This window comes from Otolemur garnettii, unplaced genomic scaffold (genome assembly GCF_000181295.1).
Source record: "Otolemur garnettii isolate 467f Iridium unplaced genomic scaffold, OtoGar3 scaffold00072, whole genome shotgun sequence".
In the NCBI taxonomy this organism is placed as follows: domain Eukaryota; kingdom Metazoa; phylum Chordata; class Mammalia; order Primates; family Galagidae; genus Otolemur; species Otolemur garnettii.
In genome coordinates, this window is record NW_003852467.1 from 271,829 (window position 1) to 298,572 (window position 26,744).

General features: G+C 33.8%; 1 protein-coding gene across 1 annotated transcript in view; it reads left to right on the plus strand.

The window, feature by feature from the left end:
• The window catches only part of CFAP47 (cilia and flagella associated protein 47), a 296,774-nt gene that overhangs the window by 106,101 nt on the left and 163,929 nt on the right, over nucleotides 1-26,744 (plus strand). Inside the window, exons 30-35 of the mRNA XM_012807582.2 lie at nucleotides 8,539-8,760; nucleotides 14,369-14,450; nucleotides 15,282-15,407; nucleotides 17,268-17,460; nucleotides 21,081-21,178; nucleotides 21,440-21,556. Of these exons, the coding sequence (XP_012663036.2) occupies nucleotides 8,539-8,760; nucleotides 14,369-14,450; nucleotides 15,282-15,407; nucleotides 17,268-17,460; nucleotides 21,081-21,178; nucleotides 21,440-21,556 (838 nt within the window). The remainder of the gene's footprint in view (nucleotides 1-8,538; nucleotides 8,761-14,368; nucleotides 14,451-15,281; nucleotides 15,408-17,267; nucleotides 17,461-21,080; nucleotides 21,179-21,439; nucleotides 21,557-26,744) is intronic.

Below are 26,744 nucleotides of genomic sequence, written 5' to 3' on the forward strand. Positions count from 1 at the left end.
AAAAAAAAAAAAGAAAAAAAAATGGTAGCAGACATTACTAAATACTACATAAGAAATTTCTCATAGGTAGGATCACTGGATGAAATAATATAAACTTCTTAAACTCTCCTATAATGTATTCTTGGATGATTTTCTAGTAAATGTTCTATATTATACTCCCATTAATTAGATTCATTGTCAGTCTGGTTGTTTCCTAAGGGTGTGAATGCTGTCAGAGTTGGAAATGTACCATTTTGATCAGTGGGGAGCTGCCCCCAACCCCAAAATTGTGAATAAAGATGAGATTTCTCCAGGTAACAGTCCTATTTGGAGCCATTTCTTGGTTTGGAATTTGTGAATCATGGACTCTCAGGCTAAGAAGAGATCTTCAAGGTCATGTATTATTGCTGACAATTGAATCCCCTCCTTTAGTGTCTCCTGCATTGCCCCCATCATCTGGAATCATTCTGTGTTTCTAATGAGAAGTCTGAAGCCCTCTTTTGTGAGTAATGTGTTCATTCTCTTAGAATTCTTTTATGGTTCCTATACTTCGGTTGTTCTCCTATTATGCAATTTGCTGCAGTAAAATGTGAGCGTGGGGATCTTTTTTGTCATTCAATCTATTTGGCCTTTTTAAAGATACTTTTATTTTGAAAACCAGTCTTTCTTTTAACTATGTGTCTTACTTCCTTTTCTGATATTTTCTTCCCTCTGTTTTCTCTATTTTTTCCCCATTCTCTCTCTCTCTCTGTTTAGTAAAAGAGTCTCAACTCAAGAGTCTTATTATGTTGTCCAGACTGGTCTTAAACTCCAGGGTTCAAGCAATCCGGTTATCCCACTTTAGTCACTGGGATTACATGCATGAGCCACTACACACGGGCTGATTCTCTCTTTCTGAATCTCCTATTAGGTAGATTCTGATCCTTTGTATACCTTATGATTATGATTTATATGTCTTATCTTTTTCTGTCTCTTACTTTCTTGTAGCTATCCTTTCTTCCTCTTCTAGTCTTCTATATAAAAAAAAAATTGAGACAGTCTCACTCTGTTGCCCAGGCTAGAGTGCCATGGTAACAGCCTAGCTCATAGCAACCTTAAACTCCTGGCTATTTTTTTTTTCCTATTTTTAATACAGACAGGGTCTTGCTGTTTCTCAGGCTCATCTCGAACTCCTGAGCTCATGCTATCGTCCTCCAGCCTTGGCCTCCCAGAGTGCTATGATTACAGGCATGAGCCACCATGCTGGGCCCTTCTGTAAAATTTTAAATTGGTATTTCTAGCTTTGTTTTCCAAGAGCTCTCTGTTATTCCTTAACTTTTTCTTCCTCCCTTCTTTGTTCCTTCTTTCCTCCTTTCCTCTCTTCCTCCCTCACTTCCTTCTTTCCCTCCTTCCTTTCTTCCTTCTTTATGCCATCTCTTTCATAATAGCATCTTGCTTTGTGTTATGGGCACATGCTTTCTCAAATATCTCTTTTATAGTATGAGCTTATGCCTAAATTCTAGTTTTCTTTAAACTGTGTTAACTCTCCTCAATCTTTATTCTTTTAAATTTTTATTGGGTTATTTTTTTCCCACATGATGCCTTTCCCTAAATATTTCTGATGTTTTGTTCTTATTTATTCATATATAATGAATGAAGTAGTTGGTTGTAGAATAAGCAAGATGTTTACAGTCTAAGTCTGGGATTTGGGATCAAATGAAGCTTAAAGTCCTGGGAAAGCATGAATTCTAATGTTATACATGTTTGCAAGAAATTAAATTGCCTGGCCTTATATATAATAGCCTCCAGCTGGGGAGTCATCCAGTATGAGATTTATTACCTGGAATACTGGAATCCATTGTGGGTTATGATATAGATCTTAAATAGATTTGGGGTTTTTCAAAATTATTGAAACGTTTTTGAGACATTTGTGCATCACCTTTCTTGAACATGAAGCTAGGGGCTGTCTTAAACACTGCTTTGTTGGTGTGTATCCCAGGTAATATCATTCCTTACATATACTACTTGGTGGTAGCAAGGGCAGTAAGACCCAGGTCACTTGTGGATCTGTGAGATATTCAGGTAGCATAGGATAAGCCAAAGGAAGTATTTGAGGAGAGTTCTCATTTATTGATTAGTTCCTGGTCTATTTCCTTTTATTAATATTATGAAAACTTTATTAACTCTTATTTTGCTTTTTATAATGATTTTCTTCCTAAAAATATTTTAGAATCCACCTAATGAATTAAGAAACTTATGGAGGCTTCTCACTTTGGGGAGGCAATTATAAGTATATTTAATTATGGGATACACAGTTATACTATGGTCTGTATGTGTACCATACAGTGTGGAATGATTGAATCAAGTTGGTGAACATATCCACCACCTGAAATACTTATTTTTCATTTCCTCTCATTTAATTGCCACCTTATACTCTAAAACTAACATCTCCTTATCTTCCTTTTCCTCAAGCATCTGGTAACCCCTATTCTACTTTCCACTTCTATGACATAAACATTTATAGATACCATATATGATTGATATCATGTGACAGTTGTCTCTCTGTGCCTTATTTCACTTAGCAGAATGTCTTACAGGTTCACATACATTGTTGCAGATGACAGAATTTCTTTTTTTTTTTTAAATCCTGAAGAGTACTCCATTGTATAATACATACCACATTTTCATTATCTATTCATCTATTGATAGACACTTAAGTTGGTTCCATGTCTTGGCTATTGTGAATAGTGCTACAATAAACATGGGAGTGTGCAGATATCTCCTCAACATACAGATTTCACTTCCTTTGAACGTATACCCAGAAGTGGGATTGCTGGATCATATGATTAGACCATTTTTAGTTTTTTTGAGGAACCTCCATACACTTTTCCATAATAGATATACTAATTTACATTCCTACAAACAGTGGATAATCATTCCCTTTTCTCTACATCCTTATTAACACTTGTTATCTTTCATCTTTGATAATAGCCAATCTAATAGGTGTGAAGTGATATCTCATTGTGGTTCAAATTTGCATTTCCTTGATCATTAATAATGTTGAGCATAGGTCTGTTTTCCATCCCGAGAGGCTCTTAGATATAATTTCTTTTTAGCTTTTGCCCAAATCACCAAAAGATGGAAATAGCCATTGACTAAAATAAGAAAATGTAATTTATAATTTAAAAAAGAAAACACAATGTATGTTTCAGAGATCATCAAAAAATTTACTAAACATTATAGTCTACTCATGTCAGGTTGGGTGAACTGGTGGACTGTGGGAATATCATTTTTTCTAAATAACACTGGGGAGATCTCTGAGAAACTAATACTAGAATTGAATTGTACTGGAAATCCCACTTCATCTGAATGAAGTCATTGCAGTGCATATAGGTGTTACTCCAGGATTCCACTCTAGCATGTATCTTCCTGCAACTACAACATACCTAGAATACCAGTCAGGGAATTGGGATAGGGTTCAAATTGTTTCAAAGCTAATCTTTCCATCCTAGAACCTCCCATTCAGTATAACTATATGGAAATCACAGAAAATCCACTAGTGGAATGTTTTACCATTCGTAATAAGAGCATCTAAAATGAGGAAAATATTTTCTGTATGCCTCCATTTTCTTATCTGTAAAAAGATGATAATCATGGGCGGTGCCTGTGGCTCAAGGAGTAGGGCGCCAGCCCCATATACCAGAGGTGGCGGGTTCAAGCCTGGCCCCAGCTAAAACTGCAAAAAAAAAAAAAGAAAAAAAAAGATAATCATAATGCCTACCTTTACAGTTGTAATGTTTAAGAGGTAATACTTATAAGTCACATCAGAACAGACCTTAGAAACTAGTAAATGTTCAGTAAATATTAGCTATAATATTATTAAATTTAATTTATTATATTAATTATATTGATAGTGTTATATATTTCTGATTTCATTAATCGTATTCACCAAGCGTCCTTCTGTTTGGCAGTAAAGAGTCCATTTAAAATTCATCCCTTCTGGGCTGGGACCGGTTGCTCATGCCTGTAATCCTAGCACTCTTGAGAGACCAAGGCAGGTGAATTGCTTGAGCTCAGGAGTTCGAGGCTAGCCTGAGCAAGAGTGAGACCCCATATCTACTAAAAATAGATAAACTAGTCAGGACATTGTGGTGGCACCTGTAGTCTCAGCTTTTGGGGAGTCTGAGCCAAGAAGATCACTTAAGCCCAGGAGTTTGAAGTTGCTGTGAGCTATGACACCATGGAACTCTACCCGAGCAGTGAAGTGAGATTGCCTCAAGGAAAAAAAAATATCATCTTTTCCAAGACAGCACTTTTCCAAATTATATTTCATTAATTATATTTTACCTTTCTTTGAAGGATTTTTCCCAAGCTTGATATCCAAACATTTGATAAAAAGAAAAACAAATTATATATATATATCATGCTTTTGACTTTGCCACTTGAGCTGCTGGCAATCTCAGTGATAAATTTAATGTGAAAATAAAGTGTCACCTCCATTTCTGGGCATCCTTCCCATTCATACTGTTAACAGTGTCCAACAAAGTCATGAAAATTTGTCTTTAGACTGAGTTAAAATGAAAGTGGTTATAAAAACTGATTAGAGTGCCTTGAATTCTTTCCACTTCTACCCATTAATGTGAGAATAAAATATTTTATAATTCTTATTTTCAAAATAGTTTCCTCCCTTAGCCATTTTACTACTTAATTGATGATAGTGGTAGGTGGCTTCTTTATTTGGAAAGATAAATCATAAATACACTGAACCTTCTGCATGAGTATATTTTCAGTTTCCAAAATAGAGGGACTCTAAAAATTGAAAAAGAATCTTAAAATAATTTAATATCTTAAATGGTATTTTGATGGGGATTGCTTTGAATCTGTAAATCTCTTTGGGCAGCATGGACATTTAGCAATATTGATTCTACTGATCTATGAGCATATGTTTTCTGATTGTTTGTGCCATCCATGATTACTTTCCTCAGGATTTCATAGTTCTCCTTCTAGAGCTCCCTCACCTCTTTGTTAAGTATACTCTTAGGTATTTTATTTTCTTTGTGGCTATTGTGAATGGTATTGAGTGTTTGACTCTCAGCTTGATTGTTATTAAAAAACGCTACTGATTTGCATGCGTTGATTTTTGTAACCTGAAATTTTAATTAATTTATTTCTCAATTTCAATAATCTCTTGGTAGAGTCTTTGGGATTTTCTAAATATAAAATGTTATCATCAGTGAAAAGTAATAGTTTGACATCCTTTTTCCCAATTTGGATACCCTTTATTTCCGATTGCTCTGGCTAGGACTTCCAGCACTGTGTGCAATAGAAGTGGTTGTAGTGGGCACCCTTGTCTTTTATCAGTTCTTAGGAGGAATGCTTTCAACTTTTCTCCATTCAGTATGATGCTGGCTGTGGGTTTGTCATATGTGGCATTTAAAAAGTTTGAGATATTTTCCCTCTATGCCTAGTTTTTTGAAGGTTTTTGTAATGAAAGGGTGCTGGATTTTGTCAGATGCTTCCTCTACATTTATTGAGATGATCATATTGTCTTTGTTTTTACTTCTGTTTATGTGGTGAATCACATTTATTGATTTACATATGCGAAACTCCCGTTAGAATGTCCTTTATTAACCCTTTGATTACCAAGAAGTAAATGCATTTTATTATTGTATTTTTATTTTAATCTTAAATTTATATAGTTATGGAATATGTTTACAAAGTTTTTTAGCAAAAATATTTTTGCATAATCAATGTTTGCATGTGGTTCCTTGTTAAAACCACTGGGAAACCAGGTATTGCTCACTTTTTGGTGATAGTTAGAAAAACAATTCTTGTTCTTGCTCACACAGAGTCTGACATGACTAATTTGTATAGTGTGGATTTTTAGCTGTACTGCACAAGGCTCACCTCTGGATATTCCCTGAGCAGTCTTATGCACAGCTTTGTCTAATTGTTTCTCTTGAGGAACATACAGGTTGAACTTGTTGATGCAAGTTACTGATATTCTATTCTTGGGGGAACCTAGTTGTGCCCGTAGAGGGCCTGTAATTAACAATTTTGAACTTCATTGAAAATCTTTGAGGTTCATTGCCTCCTCTGGATTTAACCTTGAAAATAACTCTGGCATAATCACTGTGATGTCCAGTAATTTCTGAGGAAAATAAGCACTCTGGCTTAGCACCTGTAGCACAGTGGTTATGGAGCCACCATATACACCAAGACTGATGGTTTCAAAACTGGCCTGGGCCAATTAAATAACAATGACGACTGCAACAAAAAAATAGCCAGGCGTTGTAGCGGACACCTGTAGTCCCAGCTACTTGGGAGGCTGAGGCAAAAGAATTGCTTAAGTCCAAGAGTTTGAGGTTGCTGTGAGCTGTGATGGTACATCACTCTCTACTGAAGGCAACATAGTGATACTCTGTCTCAAAAAAAAAAAAAAGAAGCACTCAAAAACCTCTAGCAGTAATATTATTCCTTCAGGAATCTTTGTCCCAACTTCCTATGAAAATTCAGAGGCAGTGTTGTATACCCAGTGGCGTAACCTGTTTCCACATTTCCTGCAAATTCATTATTTCACATGTTGACACTTGCACATCCTAGTGTACTATAACTCCTTCTAAATCTTCTTTTTCACCTGTTTCATTTTCAAATTCACCTTCATTATCACTTTTGAACACATGACTCATCATCACTCTTCATCCAACAAACTGTACACATTTTCACTGTTCAATTGTGCCCGATTTCCTCTATCCCATTTTCTGAGGCTATGCCACAGTACAGCTGCTTACACCCCATTGGCTACAATCTGAAACCACACACAATTTTGTTATTTTTTAAATGAAATTCTCAGCAGAATAATGATTTGCCATAACACAAAAGTAATTTGAAACTGAAATTATACATACCTTCAAAACAAGTGAAGCGTCTTATTTCATATGGTTGTAGGAAAACAGAAAATGTCTACTGCAACATAGCAGTACATGTAAACACAATGCTTCACGCCATACCAAACTATGAAAAAGTTTTTCCTTTTGGCATATTGAAGAGTAATCATTTCCTTCTACTGTTTCTGTTAAGAAATCCTGTGGGTTACCGCATTTAAGATATTTTCTTTTGTTGGAGTCCTTTAAGATTTTCTCTTTTGTTGCTTTGTTTTCAGAAGATTTGCTATGATGTACCTACAGTAGTCTTCTCTGTAATTATTTTTGTTAGCATTCATAGTAATTATTTCATGTGTGGCTTGATTTTTTATTGGTAATTTTAGAAGTTTTCAGATAATATCCCTTCCAATTATTTGATTGTCCCATTCTGTCTGTCTCCTTTTATGCCAGTTAAAGTTTGTGTCCTACAACTATGGCATCTGGGTTTCCAATGTGTCTTATTTTTATTCTTTATTGTTTATTTTTATTTGCATTCATCTTAGCCTATGATGATGTTGATTTTCTTGATTTTTTTTTTTGCCAGTAACTGTAAGGATATAAGAGAGCTATTTTATCCATTACTTATGAGGAAGCTGAGGAGCAGAAAGCTTAAGTAACCTGTATAAGGTCACACAGTACATGGCAAAGCCAGGTTTAGAACAATGATAGTCTACCCTTTATACAATACAATGGACTCTCTCCTGTATTATGCTATATTAACTTCCTATGTACCAAACTAGAGAATGCTATTCAAAATGGCCCATTGGATACTTTTAATTTGTCAGTCTAAACCAGTGGTACATGTGTGACTTTCATTGACAACAACCAATTAGATGATATAGTATAAGATATTTGATAAATTATAAGACAACAGGAATAGGTTGGAATTTTTAGTCCATTCAAAAACTATCAGGCATCACAATGGTGCAGTGGTACTATGGAGAAAATATTGCAGTGTCTTATTTAAACAATAGAAAAAATTATAACATCCGTGGATTTTATCTTTAAAGGAAAAATTCTCACTTATTAAACCAATGTACAAGTTATGCTTTTCTCACCATTAAATTGCAAGTATTGGGAAAATGCACGTAAAGTTATTGTTGTATGTACATGTGTTATGAATGTTTGAAATTTATCTTGTAAATTATAATAGACATTATTTCCAATTCACAGAATACAAAATTGGACTCTGAATATAAATAACTTGCCATAATCAAATAGCTAGGAGGTAATGGGTTCAGAGTTCAATCCTTATTCTCTTTCTCCAAATTCAGTCTATTCACAATCCAATACTTTGACTTGACAATTGCAACATTAGGCAATAATGTGTGTTTAAACAAGATATAAGAAATATTAGGGAATATTTAAAAAATCTAATTTTGACTAACAAATGGCAGCTGAACTGTATTTTGGAATTTCTTAGTTAATTTTAATATAATTTTATTTAATTATTGGATTGAACATATTTTCCCATGACATTTTGAGACTTTAAAAAAATTTTTTCTTTATTTTATTTTTTATGTATTTTCATTTCAGATTAGTATGAGGGTCCATATGATTAGGTTCCATTGTTTGCATTTCTAAGGTAAAATTCAAGTTGTAGTTGAGCCCATCACTGGGGGTGTGCCATATTTAAATTAAAGTCTTCTTCTCATAGGGATGTATATAAAATACAATTCTACTCATCAGCCTCATCAACCAAAAAAATCTCCCAACATAGTGACTTTTCCAAATACAATAAGACCATTTACGATGTGCTGATCCATTTGTGTGGAAAAATCCCACCTGGAATTAACTCAAGTCAGTCATTACCTATGGATAACAAAGAACGTGTACTTCAGCTTCATTGGCAACATTCCTCACTTTTGGACTTTCTAAGGTAAGAGCCTGGATGTGCTAACTAAAGCATGTGATTATGGCTTGGGTAGGTAGAGAAATAGATGGATAGATAGGCACACTTTGATATTATTTTTAATGTTACCATGTATCTATATCTATCTATCTCACACTGTAGGAAAATGTACACTGGTTAATAGAAAAGAAGCATTTTTATGAATTATTGGATTTACAGTATAAGGAAAAGTATTCTCATGGTCTTTCCTGGGTGTGCACATGCCTCTGGTGACTCTCTATGTGTTTGTATTTCATCTTATTAGAACAACAGCCAAATTGAGTTTTCACGTTCTTATAAGGAACCAACCAAACTGCATTAGGGTCCCCCATAATGACTTTATTTTACATTAATGACCTTTTTAAATACTCTAACTCCAAATACAGTCACATTCTGAGGTACTGTGATTTAGGATTTCAACATGCAAGTGTTGTGGACAGGCACATTTCAGACCATAACAATAGCAGATACAGTGTAAATGAAAAAAAAATCATGTAATTGAATGTTACATTTTACCATAAATTTTGTATGGGTGGATATATTGGCAGTATTATACTTAATGTTTCTTGTCCTTTGTGCCAATATGGATTGAAGTGTACCTCATTCCAGATTCAAATCTTGAAGTATGAATACCCAATGTGACTATATTTGGAGATAAGACTTTTAAGACGGTTATTAAGTTTAAATGAGTCTAATCTAATAGCACTTATAAGTAGAGGAAGAGACTCTATCTCCCTCTCTCACTCTCACTAAGGGCACATAGAAAATGTTATGTGAGGTCACAGTGAGCAAATGGCCATCTACAAACCAGGAGGAGAGTCTTCAGCTGAAACACGATATTTTGGTTTCTTGATCTTTGACTTCTTGCCTCCAGAATTATGAGAAAATAAATTTCTGACGTTTAAGTAACTTAGCCTGTGCAATTTTGTTATGGCACCCAAGCAGACTTACACAGCACCAAATAACCTTTGATACAATTTCACTGGTTTGTAATCAATAATCATTTTTATCATTTGATTAATTTTCATTGAAAAATAAAGATTTTTATTTATAATTTGCATAATAAAGACTAAAACAGAAGCAGAATATAAACATCTTGTGCCCTACATTTTAACTATAAAGCAAGATGTGACAAGAATGTAAAATTGCTATAACTCTTATTTTTCAATTCTATTGAGTTTTTAAATGAATGGTTTATTCACCAAAGTAAATTCATTTAGGAAAATCAACTCACATCCTCTTATAATTAAATTTAATTCTACTTTTGATTTACATTTTTTAAAATCTTTAAAAACTGTATACCCTTCTTATGTGTGAATAGCCATTATGATATCTTATATAATGGGATTGCATCTAAGAATGAAAATATTTCGAAGTAAGGATCTAAGAAGTGATCTTGGAAGAGTTCACTGAGAAGGGCATGATTTTTGAATAAAGCAGATGCAGGCTATTCCATCTCTTTTATTATCAGACATAAACTCTGTTAAATAATTTAAAGTTGTTTATTCTGAGCTGAAAATGAGTGACCATAGTCCAGGTCACCATAAAACCAAGTAACTTTAAGTAAGTAGTCCTACGGCAGCCGAGTTACAGTCTGATTTTATACACTTGTAGGGAGACAGGGATTATAGGTAAAATCATAAATCAATACATAGAAGTTATACCTTGTTTCTGCCTGAAAAGGTGGGACATCTTGAAGTGGGGGCTTACAAGTCACAGGTGGGTTAAGAGATTCTTTGATTTGCAATTGGTTAAAGAAATAATGTTTTCCCAGCCAGGGAGGTGGCTCACACCTAGCCTATGATCCTGGCACTCTGGGAGGCCAAGGTGAGTGAATGGTTTAAGCTCAGGAGTTGGAGACCAGCCTGAGCGAGGGTGAGACATCCCACACACACACTACTAAAAAATATAATAGGAAACAAAAAAAAAAAAACAACTAGTAGATCATTGGTGGGTACTCGTAGTCCCAGCTACTTGGGAGGCTGAGGCAAGAGGATGACTTGAACCATTTTGAGGTTCCTGTGAATTATGAGGCCACAGCACTCTACCCAAGGCAACCAAGTAAGACTCTATCAAAAAAAAAAAAAAAAAGGAAAGAAAGCTTTGCTTAAAGACTTGAGTCAGTAGAAAGGAATTCTTAAGAGGGTCTGCTATCTGCTATGTGATGCTATGCCAGAGTTAAGTTGGAAAGTAAGCCACATTATACTTAATTAAAAAAAAACCCCACTTAATGAGATTGTATGGTTTTTAAGTCCAGACTTAATCTTTCCTTGCATGGCCTTATGTCTTGTTTGCAATTTAGTATCTTATTGCCATAAAGAATCTTTTTTATCAGTCTTATCTCTATTTTAATATTAGTGCTGGTATGTTTAAACTCCAGAAGTGAAGGGGTATAAAGAAACTTGTCTAACCTACCTTTCCATCATGGCTCGGAATTTTGTCTTAAGGTTTTTTTGAGATCCCCTTGACCAAGAGGAGGTCTATTCATTCCATGAGAGGCTTAGGATTTTATTTTTGATTTACAGTTCAATCTGTGTAAAATTGAAGAGAATAATTCCCAAATTTACTTGGTAAATAAAATAATTAGAAATAGTCAACTGTATATTACATGACATGTAGTAGATTATTATTGCTGTTGTTAATTTAAATGCAGTAAATTATGCTGTGAGATTTCATATCCTAAGATATATCCTTTGGGTCTGCACCTGTAGCTCAAGAGGCTAAGGTGTCAGCCACATACACCAGAACTGGTGGGTTCGATTCCAGCCCGGGCCTGCCAAACATCAATGGCAACTACATTAAAAAATAGCCTGTAGTCCCAGGTACTTGGGAGGCTGAGGCAAGAGAATTGCTTAAGTCCAGAAGTTGGAGGTTACTGTGAGCTGTGATGCTACAGCACTCTACCCAGGGCAACAGCTTAAGGCTCTGTCTCAAAAAAAAAAAAAAGAAAGAAAGAAAAGAAAAAGATATATTCTTAAATTATTATAATTTATAGTAACCACTAGTGGCATAGTCAGAATTGACTCTTGAGATATAACCGTCACTAAAATAGGATTCTGATTTTAAAAATCCATTCTTTTATTAGAAATGAAAGTCTTGTTTGCATAAAAGTGTCAGAAACCAAGTACTTATAATTATGCCCTCAAATTTATTATCTTGAAAGGAAATTATATTTTTCTAAGTTTAAAATAGAAAGCAAATGACTTTTCTTTTACTTTTATCACTTATTATGTTTGATCCTTAATGATTGATTCAATAAGGTAAACTCTATAATTCCAAAAGGCAGAAATTCTAATGTGTTTATTTCAGGAAGTTATGCTCTTAAAATCTAAGGGGACATTAACTGTGAACAAAAGCAGGAGGTTTGGGTACTTAAATGAATCCTTATCATGTATGTATTATATAAATCAAACAATTTTGTAATAGCATAATTAAACTCCATGGTACTTGTGATAGCTGTGTTGTTCTTGTAGGAGTCTTGTTGGCACAGCTCCCAGTAGTGTTGACATTAACATGAGTCGTTTCTATTTTGACATTTTATGGTGTGAGGATGCTGGTATGGAAGAATGATTTTGATGTTAAAGCCAAGCCATTCAGATTTATTTGCTCTTTATCAGCAAATACATGCCTATCAGGATATATTGACTGATAAAATTACTTAACATTCAGAAAGTGGCAATATGGTTAATAAAACTGGATCATTACTCCAAGATATGTGCATATGTTTCATCATGGAAATGAATGTATTCAAATTCAAAATAATCACAAATGTTATTAGCTTTCCCATTTAAACTTGATGACACAGCAGTGAAGACTTTTGTACAAGTGAAATATCTATGTTGTGCAATAAATGAGAAACTCATTTTTAGGGATTAAGTTAGAATATTTAAAAAACTAATTTCAGGAGATTAAGTTTAGAATTTAATAGCTCATTATGTGTAATTATCTTCTGATCTACTGAGTGTTAACTTGGAAGAAATATTTAAATGGAAATCCTGGTATGTAAAACTATAACCAAATCAATTGTGAAAAGCAACTCTTTGAAACTACTGACCAGGCATAAAATCTATTGACGAGATATAAACATAAATGCTGTTTTATGGACTGATGAATTTAGGCCTTGAGATCTATTTAAAATGAAAAAAAAGAAAGAAACAATTCTTAATAATAGCATCATCCTTTAAAATGCAAAAAAAATGCATTCTTCATCTTAAGCTTTTACCTAAGGTATGCTTTCTGCTGGATTCTATGGAATATACAAATAAATAACATCTCCTCAGGAAGCTTACACTTTAATGGTTTCCCGATTGTTTTCCTTCGACTCTTAGTAGCATTTGATAGAAATGATGCTTTCCTTCTGAAATCCTGTATTTGCTTTGGAAACAAAGAAGTGTTCCAGTTTCTTCATATGTCTCTGAATTGTCTGTCTTTGATTCACTCCACAAGATTTCACCTTACGGGGGAGAATACCTCATGTGTTCCTATACAGGCTTTAGGTTGACTGTTCTTGCTTAGGAGTGGTATTACACTAAAATTAGATTTTTATTTAAACCTATAGCTATTTGAATATAATGAAGGTTCATAGGAGTAATACATGTGAGTAAAGTAATTGTCTGAAAACCAAAGAGAAAGGAAAATGTTTTATTTCCAAACAAAAGAGCTTTATGTAGGCAGTATGATTTTTTTTTCCAGTAGCTTACCCTGGCTCAGGGCCATATCATACTTAACAGCTCTAGCACTGTGATCACTGTTCCTACCTCAAGAGTTCCCTTCCTTTCTTCTTTCTTCTCATTCATTCATATTATCTTCAAGGTCTGAGTTTCAAAAATCATCTTAAACCTCCTTTCTTTGTTTTCCCCTACGTTTCTCAGTAAGCGTAGGACTGCCAACTTTGAGGTTATTTCCAGAGTTGAGCACTAGATATAGCATTCTTTTCTGTTAAATGCTTATTGGTGAGTGGTGTTCTATCCTCACTAATTTAGATCCCCAAACCCAAATCTCCATCAAGAAACATTCTTGCCAAAATGTAGTAGATTTTTATACAGTGGCTTTGGTAGCGACGGAGATGGAGTAAGAAGAGTTAAGATAAAATTATTTCAAGAAATTTGACAGTGATAAAAATGTGTATATGATTATACATGATCATATAGATGTATACAGGTTATAGTATATATGTGTGTGTGTGTGTGTGTGTGTGTGTAGATAGATAGATAGTTGTTATAGTATAACCTGAAGTCTGGTAATGTGATGCTTCCAGGTTTATTTTTATTTCCTAGAATTACATTGGTAATTTGGGTTTTTTTATGGTTCCATATGAAATGAAGTACTATTTTTTCAAGTTCTTCAAAGTATTGCATTGGTGCTTTGATGGGGATTGCATTAAATCTGTAGATCGCTGAGGGTAGTATGGACATTTTAACAACAATAATCCATCCCATCCTTCACAGTAGCTTCAACAAAATTTTAAATTTCAAAATTAAAATTCAACAGATACAAAAATATGACATTGCCAAAATAATTGAAATAAAGTTCAATCCTAATGACAGATAAATTGTATTATATTAAAATAATTTGGGTTTTTCTTTTTTAACTTTAGTGCCCAAGGAGGATGTGTTTCCCACATACTCCCTGAATTTCTACTCGAACCTGAAGACTTTAAAAAATGGAGTGAAATTACAGTAAGGAAATATAATTTCTCAGAATAATCTACACATTTATTATTATATGTACTGGTATTTGGTCTTTGTCAGAAGATCCCATTTCAGAATCTCTGATTTTTACATATGAAATATTCTATAGCTCATGCTTTTCTGGACAACCCATACTTTCCATACATTTGTCAAAAAATTGATTACATAGCTTTCTTAAATATATAAGTAATTGCTTCTTTGAAGAATTTATAAATGAAGAATGAGATGGAGTTATGTAAATTTTGTTCTTAAAATGAATTTCTAGAACATATATATTTCAAGGAAAATACTTGTAAACTTTATTACCACTTGCCACTTCCCTCCTTTAGTTTAAGGAGAGAATAGAGAGAAATTTGGAAGAAATAAATCGTTCTCTTAAGATACACAGTTCATTTCCTGGAAACCTACTGCGAGGGGAATTATTTTTGAGGAGCTTGCAGGCTTTAAGGCAACTCTAGTTGTGGCACTGTCACTCTGCTTGCTGCATGAATTGTGTAGGAGAACCAAGTGCTTGTCTGTTCTCCAGCTTTCTGCTGAGGTTTTGTGGCCTAAAGTGTATGGCTCTATTTGGGCTTGTGGTTCAGAAGAACTTAGCATGTTGTTTTGCCCCTTCTACTACAGAATGAGCTATTAGATGCACTGAATGAATAAATAGTACCTAAATAAGAGACTTTGTGCTTCATAAAGTTACCTATGTTGATAGTGTGTACTATTGGCACATGTGTATTTAAAAAAAAAACTTATATGCTAAGTCTTAAAATTTTTTACTTAGGTTACCTTAACATTCAAATTAATGCTTTACTATTTTATTTCTTAAAGTGTACCAATAGTCCTATACCTGCGGGTTCCAAAAAAACAGAGAAATGTTCTGCGGCTGCAGAAATGGCTGACTTTGAAGCCCGGAGTAAACGGGCATGGACAGATGTATTTCTTCAGATATATAAGGTAATATTTATACTATTGTTTGCTCCCAGTTAGATCATCTGGGAGTTGTGTTTCTCCATGTGTTCTATCTAAAGCACCAGGCACGGTTTTAAATCAGAAGTGGACTGGCAGTTTCACTTGAAAAAGTAAACAATGTTGAGATGTGCTAAGATGCATTTCACTGGTTAGAAATGAAAAGTTATGGGCAGTGCCTGTGGCTCAAAGGAGTAGGGCGCTGGCCCCATATGCTGGAGGTGGCAGATTCAAACCCAGCCCTGGCCAAAAACTGCAAAAAAAAAAAAAAAAAAAAAATATATATATATATGTATATATGTATATATATATATATAAAATATATGTGTGTGTGTATGATGTGTATATATATATATACTAAAAAAAGTAGAGAATTGAAATATATATGTGTATATATATATGATGTATATATGTGTGTATATATATATGATGTATATATATATTAACTAAAAAATAGTAGAGAATTGAAACAGAATATAATGAAGCCAATAACAAATGTGGTTTCAAGCAGGTTCCACTGTGGGCAGCTGGAGCTCTGTCCCTCTGAGGATCTATGGGAGACATTGTAGAGCACATCTCATTTATTCCAACTGAGTGTTAAGTGATCTGGAGTATTTACCAATTCTCTTATTATCTTTGTTAGATTTTTTTGTTTTGAGTCATTATCCTCTGCCACTCCTAACTTCCCTTCGGTAAGCTAAGTGTGCTTTTGTGTGTCAGAAAAAAGATCCCTCCATCAAAGACTTGCAGGTTTTCACAAAAGCGCCCTTCAGAATGTGGAGGTGAATGCTGAGGGAATATGGATAGTGTATCAAGAGTATCTCTATAGCATATGTCACTCAAATTGTTTTCCTCTTACTTTTGTGCCATTAGAGAACTGTATATTAAAGGTTTTAGATGAACCAAGGAGCTGAACTTGTACTGTGTACTGTAATCTAAACTAATACTTGACTCCTTCATTAAGAAAGTCCTGACATCTGTATAGTGAGGTAGCAGATCACAAGCTATTCATCTCATCTAGATCCTGGAACCAACTGCTAATAGATTGTTACTTTTAGTAGCTCTGTACTATAGTGCTTTACTGATCAGATGCAGAGTTCTCTACTGAATTTGAACATTGCTTAGTTATTGTTAAAATATGGAGGTATTGCTTCATAATAAAACATTTGGCAAATATAATGTAAATATGCCACCACACTTCACTATATAGGATAAAAAATATGACAAATTGCAAATTCCTGTAAACTCACTGTGTCGCCCTGTGTAGAATGCCATGGTGTCATCGAGGCTTACGGCAACTTCAAACTCTTGGGCTCAAGTGCCATCCTCTTGCCTCAACCTTCTAAGTAGCTGGGACTACAGGCACCCGCTACAATGCCCAGCTCACTTTTGTCATCTTAAAAATAGACCTCTTCAGTTAGTATCAATGCCAAAATAAGTATTGACTTGAAAATGTTACTTAGACTCTGAAAATTTTATTTTTCTAAGTTGCATGAGCCAGCATAGAAATAAAAACGGCATTTCACACCTTTGAGTTATAAATGAATTGACAGTCTAATAGAACTGTACTTAAATGCAGTTTTTTTTAATTGGGTAATAAGACTCATATAAATTATATATTGTGGTGTCTTATAGAATAAATGCTATACAAGCAAAAGTTAAGAATTTAAAATGAGCATTAGTGAAATACATTTGATCTGTTCTTTCAGTCTTGAGTGGATACATAAAATACTGGTGGCTTCTTCTACTTATATACTTGTTATTTTTCCATTTACTCTTAAATATTAATTTGTTATTTTTTCCATTTGAGTCTAATTCAGATTATCTCACTCTCTTTCTCAATTTCAGGTTATGGTTCTATCCCGAGTTGTACCATATGGCAACAGCAATATGCCTCCAAGATCTGGGCTAACTACACCAAAAATCAATCCTTGTTTCATATCCAGCAATATCTATTCACATTCGGAAAGAATTCTACTTAGTTGGCTAAATACAAATTATGAGAATACTCGTCACATTATATGGAAAGATTGTCACAGAGGTGAGAAGTTACTTGTTTCTTTAAATAAATTATTGCCAATTGTAGTGGGATGATAGAAAAGCCATGGATCCACACTCAGAATCAATGGATTCTAGTCCTAAATCCAACATTACTCTCTGTTTTACAAAAAGGAGGCCTGCTTAACATTGTCAAGAAAAGATTCTTCACATGTAAATGCTTCTTTCACTTATTTTGAAAAATAAATGATAAAAAATGTATGAGGTTGGACAATTTGAGGTTCGCAAACTCATCCTAGAAAAAGTGCTTTGAAGGGTATACTCAGTGCTGGTGTCAGTGCATAGCCTCCCAAGGGGAGTACTTTGAAGGTGACCATAGTGATATTCACCAATGAGGTACATAACACTTTGCCTAGGATGAGTTCACAAACTTAATTGTCCAACCTTGTATGTAGAGATGCTCTAGAAATAAAAGATAGTACTAATCATGGCTGACATTTTCAACTGTATTAAGAATCAGATACAGGTGACACTGCTTAAATCTTGTAAATAATTATTTGAGATCAAGTGAAATTTCACTAGAAAAACAGATTACGTATTATATGAGGCTAATGTTGGAAATCACTAAGTGTAGTGTTTCCTTAGTTTTTTTGAGGGGTTAAGTCACATTAGCTTCATATACTGAGACATGTAGATATTCACAGATAGACAAGCCTCAGGGTTCAGGTGTGTACTCCGTTGTTCTACTTTTGCAGGATAAAGCTTTATAAATTCCTAGCCTAAGAATATTAAGTTATTTTTGAAAAGTTTCTGTGGCTAATATAGCTGTGCATTTTTCTTCATTATAAGTATTGATTATAATAAGGACAATGTACATAGTTATTTTTTCTTTAGCTGCAATTAAGCTCCTCTCTTTCAACTACATACAAACTGTTGTGTTCACAGTAGACTGTGTTTGACAACATAAAATAAATTATTTTTTATACTCAACCCTCATTATTTAATCCAGATTTTAGAAGTAAGAAGTAAGCAGTTTAAAATGAGACTTTGAATTACACTTGCTGTTAATTTGCAGGTATTACATTATGAAACACTTTAGAAAACAAAGTTAAAAGATGTATATTGATATATTGGTATTTGAGAACAGTAGAGATAAAATGTTTTATTACCTTTCATATGATATGCTGAACTTCTCAAGATTTGTATCTTATAAAACTGTATTTTCCCCAATAAAATATATAATAAATTAAGTGAAAATAAGTAGCACTAAGGAGGGTTACAAAAAACAGACATAAAACATGCTGTTTTGGTTACTGTAGCTTTGCAATACAGCTTGAAGTCTGATAAAGTGATACCTCCCACCTTGTTCTCATAATGTAAAGTTGCCTTGGCTATTTGAGATCTTTTCTGGTTCCATATGAGGTATAGACCTATTTTTTCTAGATCTGCCAAGAATAACATTGGTGTTTTAATGGGATTGTATTGAATCTGTAAATTACTTTAGAAATGTTGACTCTGCTGAACCACGAGCATGATAAATTTTTCCATCTGTTTGTATCCTCTGCAATTTCTTTCCTCAGTGTTTTATAATTCTCCCTACAGAGGTCTTTCATCTCCTTTGTTAAGTATATTCTTAGGCATTTTATTTTCTTTGTTGCTACTGATGAAGGGAATTACGTCTTTTATTCGATACTCAGCTTGTCTGTTGTTGGCATATAAGAAAGCTACTGATTTGTGTACATTGATTTCATAGCCTGAGACTTTACTGAATTTATTTATCAATTCCAGGAGTCTGTTGGTTGAATCTTTGTGGTTTACTAGATATAAGATCATGTCTTCAGCAAAGAGCAATATTTTTATTGTACTTTAATATGTGCTAATTTAAGAATCTCTTCCCCTTCTCCACTACTATTTGTAAAATTGGTTGCTTTATTCATGTGCAAGATTTCCATGATTGACATTGTTCTAATAGAAATTTGAAAAAAATAATACAGAGAAAAATTTATAGAAAACAGATTATAAAGAAAAATATCCATAAAAATTATAATATTCACAATTGCATTGAACACAACAGGGAACTCAGAACAAGGAAAGTATATAACAAAATTATTTATGAGGAATATGGCATTTCAAAATCCATAATAAATACTAGTTCATTCAGAAAATAGTGGTAGGTCAATTAGCTAACCCTTTGGAGTTTAGGTAAAGTTATCTCTCTACTACATACCGCATACCAAAAATGAATTCTAAACACAGGAAAACTATTAAATATAAAAACTAAGACCCTAAAATAACTTGGAAAAAAAGAGTGAATGTATCTGATTTTTGTATAATTTATTTTAAATAATTATAACAAGGACAGAGCCACTAAAAATGCCATTTATTTAACGAATATCTATGAATCCCCAATTTGTATTCTTAGTACTGTTCTAGGGATTAGAGATGTAGCAGTGAACAAAAGATCCAAAATCCCTTCTTTATGTCAGCATAATTCTAATAAAAGGAAGGAAGTCAGCTGTGTGGGTGTTGGAAATTAGTCTGGTCTCTTGACTGACAAGTGGGAATTATTATCACTGAAAACATCGTCACAAGTTGACTAAATTAAAATTTCATTACCTTTATGGTTGGAACTTTTAGTTACTTATTGAACAAAAAATTAAAAACTAAAATAAAATATATTATTTAAGTATATACATACATTCATAGACATATAATTTAGCATTTTAAAAATATAGAACAATCACTTAAGTAAATACACATCCACTCACTAACTGTTTTATCAATGTTGCTGTGCCTAACTCCAGTGATTTACAATTTAGTTCTCTTCTGTCCTCATCCCATCCTCAGGAAAAACCATTACCCTTTCTAATGGTCAGGATAGTAGCAGTATTTGTGATATGATTGTAAATAGGATATTAAGGAATGATTACATTACACCAGGAAGTAAATAACTTTTTTCTCTGGAATCACAGAGAAACTTTTTATAAAAGCAAATGTTTTGTTTAACACAGCAATAGTTTCCATTATTTAAATCATCCTATACTCAGTATAGGCCAGTATTTCAGTTATTCATTTATCCGGTTGTTTTCACATTTTGTTCCAATCTCCCCATAGTAATCATGTCTGTAATTGAGAATTCCTTTTATTACCCCTCCATCTTGTATTGTCTTTTACAGGTCAGCTTTTGTTTCTTTAACCCATAATTTTTCCCTTCTACATACTTAACCTTCATGTGGAGTAATTTCTGCAACAAACAGAAACTGGTACAAATACTCTAGAGTTACAAGTAATTGCATGCCTGTTGGGCCTCCTTACCCATGTTGATGATCATTGATCAAACATTTGAACCTCTATCTAGGCACTCAATGAAATGGCTAACTTTGAACTATTGGATTTCTCTTCTATTGCTATATGTATTGTAGCATATTTTTCATTGATAAAGAAATAATAGCAAAAGGTTGAAGTTGCTTATAAAGCCTTAGGATAACTTTAATAGTATCAAACCTCTTAAGTTCAAAATTTGTTTTTATTGTCAAAACAGTATGCTTTTTGTTTTTCTAGTAAAGGCAAAGTTTTCTTTGACTAATGCTCAAATTTCCACTAAGATATCTTTGAACAAAGTAAAACTATTGTTAAATTTACTCTCCCTTTTTTTTGAAACAGACATTATACCATCTGAAAAATGGATAGTAAATTTTGACACAGACCTTTCAGATGGGCTTGTTTTGGCAACACAGCTGGGAGCCTACTGCCCATTTTTGGTAAGAATTGTTTTTATGCACAACAGTCTTCTGTTATTTGAAAGGACTTGATTAAAATTTGAAGTGTCATTTCTGTAAACTTATTCCTTTAAATGTCTTAATTTTGAGTCAAACACCTGTTATTCTTGCATTTTGATAGCAATAATCTATTACTAACATATGTTAATATTTAAATCATTCTTAGCTGAACTACAAAGAACACTTTTTAAAAGCAGAAGTTTTTGTTCCATTACTAAAAGGTTTTGTTACTGTCTTTTCCAGATTGAGACTCATTTTATAAATATGTACACAAGACCACACTGTCCAGAACAGTATCTACATAATGGCCTTGTTGTTTTAAATGCTTTTCGTGAAATTGGCTTTGACATGAACATAGAGGTGGGTTCCTTTATATGACATGTTCTAAAGACATTTTGTAAGTTTCAATAGACTAACTAACAATAGTTAGTTTATTATTAATATTGATTTGTTCCTAATTTTTCAACTGAATTGAAACAGACTTTTCATAAGTTACTATTCAAATATGGAAATTGAAATATGACTCCAGAGAAATCTACTAGATATTTTAAAATGTATGTAATTATTTATATTCAGCTGTGGATACTAAGAAAGTACTTCTTGTCCAGTTATCTGAAATCACAAGAATAAAGCTTGAGTGTGTTATTATCATTACCCAAGGTCTAAGAATGAACTAAAAGGGCAGAGTTATTCGAAGAAAGAGGTTGTATTATAATCTTATAATTTAGTAGTGAAAAATACAATTTTAATTTTGGTTTTAAAATAAATATTTATGTAGAAGTCACAATGACAATGTACATTTTAATTATATGTTGACCTCCAAATTATAATTCAATTCAACTTGTCACATGAAATCTTCAATAACAATAATCAAAAATTACTCATACTTTATGAGCTCTTTGTTACTTTAAGATAATAATGTGGTACAATAAATGATTTCTGACTTTGAAGAATATATAAATTCATGATTTATCAAGATATCTATCTGCCTGTTAAAAGATAAATAATGTTCTCATTTAATTTAGTGTCACTGGGAATGTATAAAAAAACATAAAATGTAGAATCCATCATGTGGTCATGGGAATAAAGGCTTTTTATTCTTGCACCAATAGTCAGGATGAACCAAAAGGAGAAGTGAACGGGAAAAGAGACCCAGACCAATCAGAATGCAATTTCAATTAGGCAAGGAGGACAGTAATTACTTTCTCTACTTATCATTTCAATGAGGACTAAAAATAATAAGCTTATCTAGGGAAGTCATATGGTTTGCTAGAGCTGGTGACCGGCTGTAAAAGAAGGGCCCAGGAAGAGAACTGACCAACTCTGAGTTTTCTATTCTATGATCTAGAAAGATGGATGATGCTCATGCCCAAATGCAGGTTGATATAAAGTTGTATTTTATACCTGCTAGAAAAATGAGTTTCATAATTGCTTACTTTTTTCCTTGTATTAAAGTCACTTGCATGTTAAAGTCACTTTGTACCCAGCCTGACATTCCAATTTTTTTTTTTTTGAGACAGAGTCTCACTTTGTTGCCTTTGATAGAGAGCTGTGGTGTCACAGCTCACAGCAACCTCAAACTCTTGGGCTCAAGTAATTCTTTCGCCTCAGCCTCCCCAGTAGCTGGGACTACAGGCGCCCGCCACAACTCTTATTTTTTTACTGCTAGAATTATAAAGACAAATTGCAATAAAAAAATTTGGTCAGAGAGATCTCTTATTATAGCAGAGTTCTGAGGACAAATTCTATTAAAATACTTTGGTTTTGAAGAATTAACATTGTGAATTGAACAACTTTTTTTTACCTCCTCCATGAAAGACACTGAGTAAACCATTTGGGGGTACAGATAAGCTTAAACTAAACCCATACCTTTAAAGATGCTACAGACTACTAATTCTAAATTACATGAAAAAAGTATGATACACAGAATACAGCAAATGCCACACCAGACATAGAAACAGTGTCCTATAAGAGTCACCAAAGGAACAAGAAGTCACCCTACTAAGAATACCAGGAAAAGTTGCATAGGACACTGGGTGCTTAAGCTGGCCCCTAAGAGCTTGGTAGGAGTTGACAAGAAATTTAAAATATCTTTGTTTAGAAAAAATAATTCATCATAAATTGTGACCTCTCCTTTGCTTTTTGATTTCCTCGTATATGTTAATTCAAGATACTTATTTTATAATGCAGTCAAAAATACTTTAAAAAACAAGTATCTACTAGGTAAAAATGTAAAAAAAGTCCAATATTTGATAAGTGAAGAAATTGACAGTTAACTTAGCAGGTAATTATCAATCATTTATCAGCTAGTTTTAATGTCCTATTTATCAGCTCAGATTTACCAACCACATTAAATGGCAAGTTTAAAAAATATCGCCCTCAAATTAACTTATCCATAGTGAATTAATTCTGATACTTTTATTGGCTCATGTTTGAATCAGGTAAAGTTCAGCACTGGACTTATTAATGCTTAAATTTCTTCCCTATTATGTCCTTTATTGTAACTGGATAAGTTACTATGCCAGTGTTTTATCCTTTAGATTCCTGACAGCAGGAAGTTACAGTTATTATACATTCTCTTTTTCACCACATGATTTATATTTAAATGAAAAATTGTGTGGGAATTGTTTGGCTTCAACATAGAATGTATGTTTTATTCCATCATGCCAAGAAGGATATAAAAATAAACATTTATGGAGGTTGTACTATACCAGCGGTTCTCAACCTGTGGGTCGTGGCCCCTTTTTAACAATGAAAATACATTGCAGCATTAGAAAGGTTGAGAACCACTATACTACACATAAGTCAATGAGTGGTGATGAGGGCTAAGAATGAATAGATAATCTCACTTTACCCTTAAAACTTTCATTTCCTTTTTGGTTTTGGCTTTGTATTATTCAGGGTTCCCCAGAGAGACAGAGCCAATAGGATAATGAGAGGGCTTTTATTAGGGGGAATTGGCTCACGTGACCAGAGAGGTAGAAAAGCTCCACAATAGGCTTCTGGAGCAGCAGAAAAGCTGGCTTAGTCTGGAAGCCTCAGAACCAAGGAAGCTGATTGTGCAGCCCCCAGTCCTAGGCCAAAAGCTCCAGAGTCCCTGGGAGACCCCTGGTGCGACTCCTACTATCTAAAATCAGAAGACCCTAAAATCTGATGTCTAAGAGCAGGAGAAGAAAGGCTTGTCAGTCTAGAAGAGAGAAAGCAGAGAGAGAGAATCCCCTTTCTTTGGCCTGTTTGACGTAGCCAGTCTCCCACCAGATTAGGTGGTGCCCGCCTACGCTTAGGGCATCTCTTGCACTCTCAGTCCACTGACTCGTGTTTAAGTATCCCTCAATCCAGTCAAGGAGACACCTAAAATTAACCCTAAAATCAGGTAGGATACCTTCGTCTTTAAATATCAGAATATCAGAATTTATGAGTGAAAGTGGTTTAAAATACATTCAATGTTTTATGTAGCGATAGAACATTATAAGGATAGTTATTCAGTTTTTCAAGCAAGTTATCCAAGATTCATTTTTGCTCACACAACCTCAACCTGCTGGAATCATTTTAGGTATGTACACTAATAAATCCCAAACTTCTGCTCACATTCTCACATAACGCTTTCCTGCAGCTACGTAGTATATCTGGAGCTTTCTAGGTGGCACCTCCTTCTGTGCTTTTCTTTTTCTAGAAGACAAAACTTTCTCAATGACCCCACAGCATATTTCTCATTGCATATTATTAACTAGGATTGTAGCCCATGTAAACTAGTCATTGATAAAAGATATGGAACACCCACAAAATAGGGCATTCTTAGTAAAGATGAAAGGAGAAACATCTGTCAGAAGGCCCTCAACAGTGGTCTTTGTAGGATTACAGTATGTTAGTAGATACTGCTAGTTACTGCTGAAGTCTTGTTTGAAATCTGGTGATATCTTGAAGTCATGGCATATCCAATCCACATAGAGTTTAGGATCATATTGCCCCTTTTAGTTGCAATAATGATGAAAATGAGGGCCAGGAAATCCAACTGATTTAGTTAAGAGCATGGCACTGTGTAGTAGTAGAGCTTGAATTTATCTATTATGTTGTATTATTTTTTTATTTCAGAGTAATGCAAATGTACTATGATTAGGTTACATTGTTTACATTTGTAAAGTTAAGTCCGAGTTGCAGTTGAGTCCTTCCCCTAGGAGGTGTGCCGTATACCCCTACATTGCACTGGTAAGGTGGCAGCTGATTAAACTCCTCCCCCTTCCTTACCCCACCTTCAATTGCAAGGCTAGAATTTAATTTACAGATTTCCAGCATTTCTTCTATTATGATTTTTTGTTTGTTTATTTCCCTGTCTTTTGTTAACCCAATAGGAAAACACTACCTTCAGGAGGGGGAAAAAGGATCAATGCAACTGAAGTTCTTTCAAGTTAGATCTATATAGAGAAAATAACAATTATGCCTTTAAAAGGAATTTCACATAGAAATTTTGTTTTAAAGAAACCTAATTTATTTTGACATTTGGCTTTCTAAGCCTAGGATTAAATAAAGTGTACTTGCTTTACGTTTTTATTGAAATGAATCATAAAGAAAGGTAAGAACACTTTCTTAGTTGGTTTTTCAGTATCATATTTTATTAAGTATATTACTCCCTTAAGGTAAAGGTATTTTTAATTTACCAAATTATTGAATTTTCCACATCCTATTATATATTTAGGTGCATAAGAAAAGGTAAATTTTAAGAGGTGAATTTTAAAAATAATTTCTGTGTTACTACTTTTATTGTGGTAGATACTAAAACAGGATTCAAAAGACTCTGATCCCAGACTTGAGGCCAGAGTGTTCTGCTGCTGGTCCTCCCCTTTTCCCAGCAAGCATACCTCCCCTCACCCTAGATACCCCTCTTCTAATTACACCACAGGCTTGTAAACTACACAAGACCCAAGACAGCTATATTCTTCATTTTGAAATTTACTTTTCTAGGCTTTAAAAGTGAAAGTAACAAACTCTGTACTATGCTTTTTATTTCCCTTGTCTTAAATAATTTTCCTATATCTGTTGATTATAGTATTGCCTTTTTGGAAGAATGAGACCACCAAATACTAATGAGAAATTGTGTGGTCTAGGTATATTTGCAAGTTTTCCTCCAATCACACTCACAGGCAGCTTTCTACCCTGGTAAGGTAGGCTCTCACTGTGTTCATTTCCAGGCCAGGCTCAGATCATTTTCTGTGGCTAACTTGAGTATATGCCATTAAGTCATAGAAAATCTTCACTTCCACTTCATGGAAGTGTAGAGAACTCCCTGTATATTGACAATGACAGAGTTGCTTGTTTATTGATGGTGGTTTTTTAATGTTTTAATCCCTTCCTCATACCAATTCTAGCCTTTTTCTGCTGTGAATAATTCTCCCACATTACCTCCACATTTATTTATTTATTTATTTATTTATTTATTTAAATTAAATGGTAGCTGTATACATTAATGCAAACATGGGGTACAGTGTAGTGTTTTCATATACATTTTGAAATACTTTCATCAAGCTTGTTCACATAAATTTCATGTCATTTG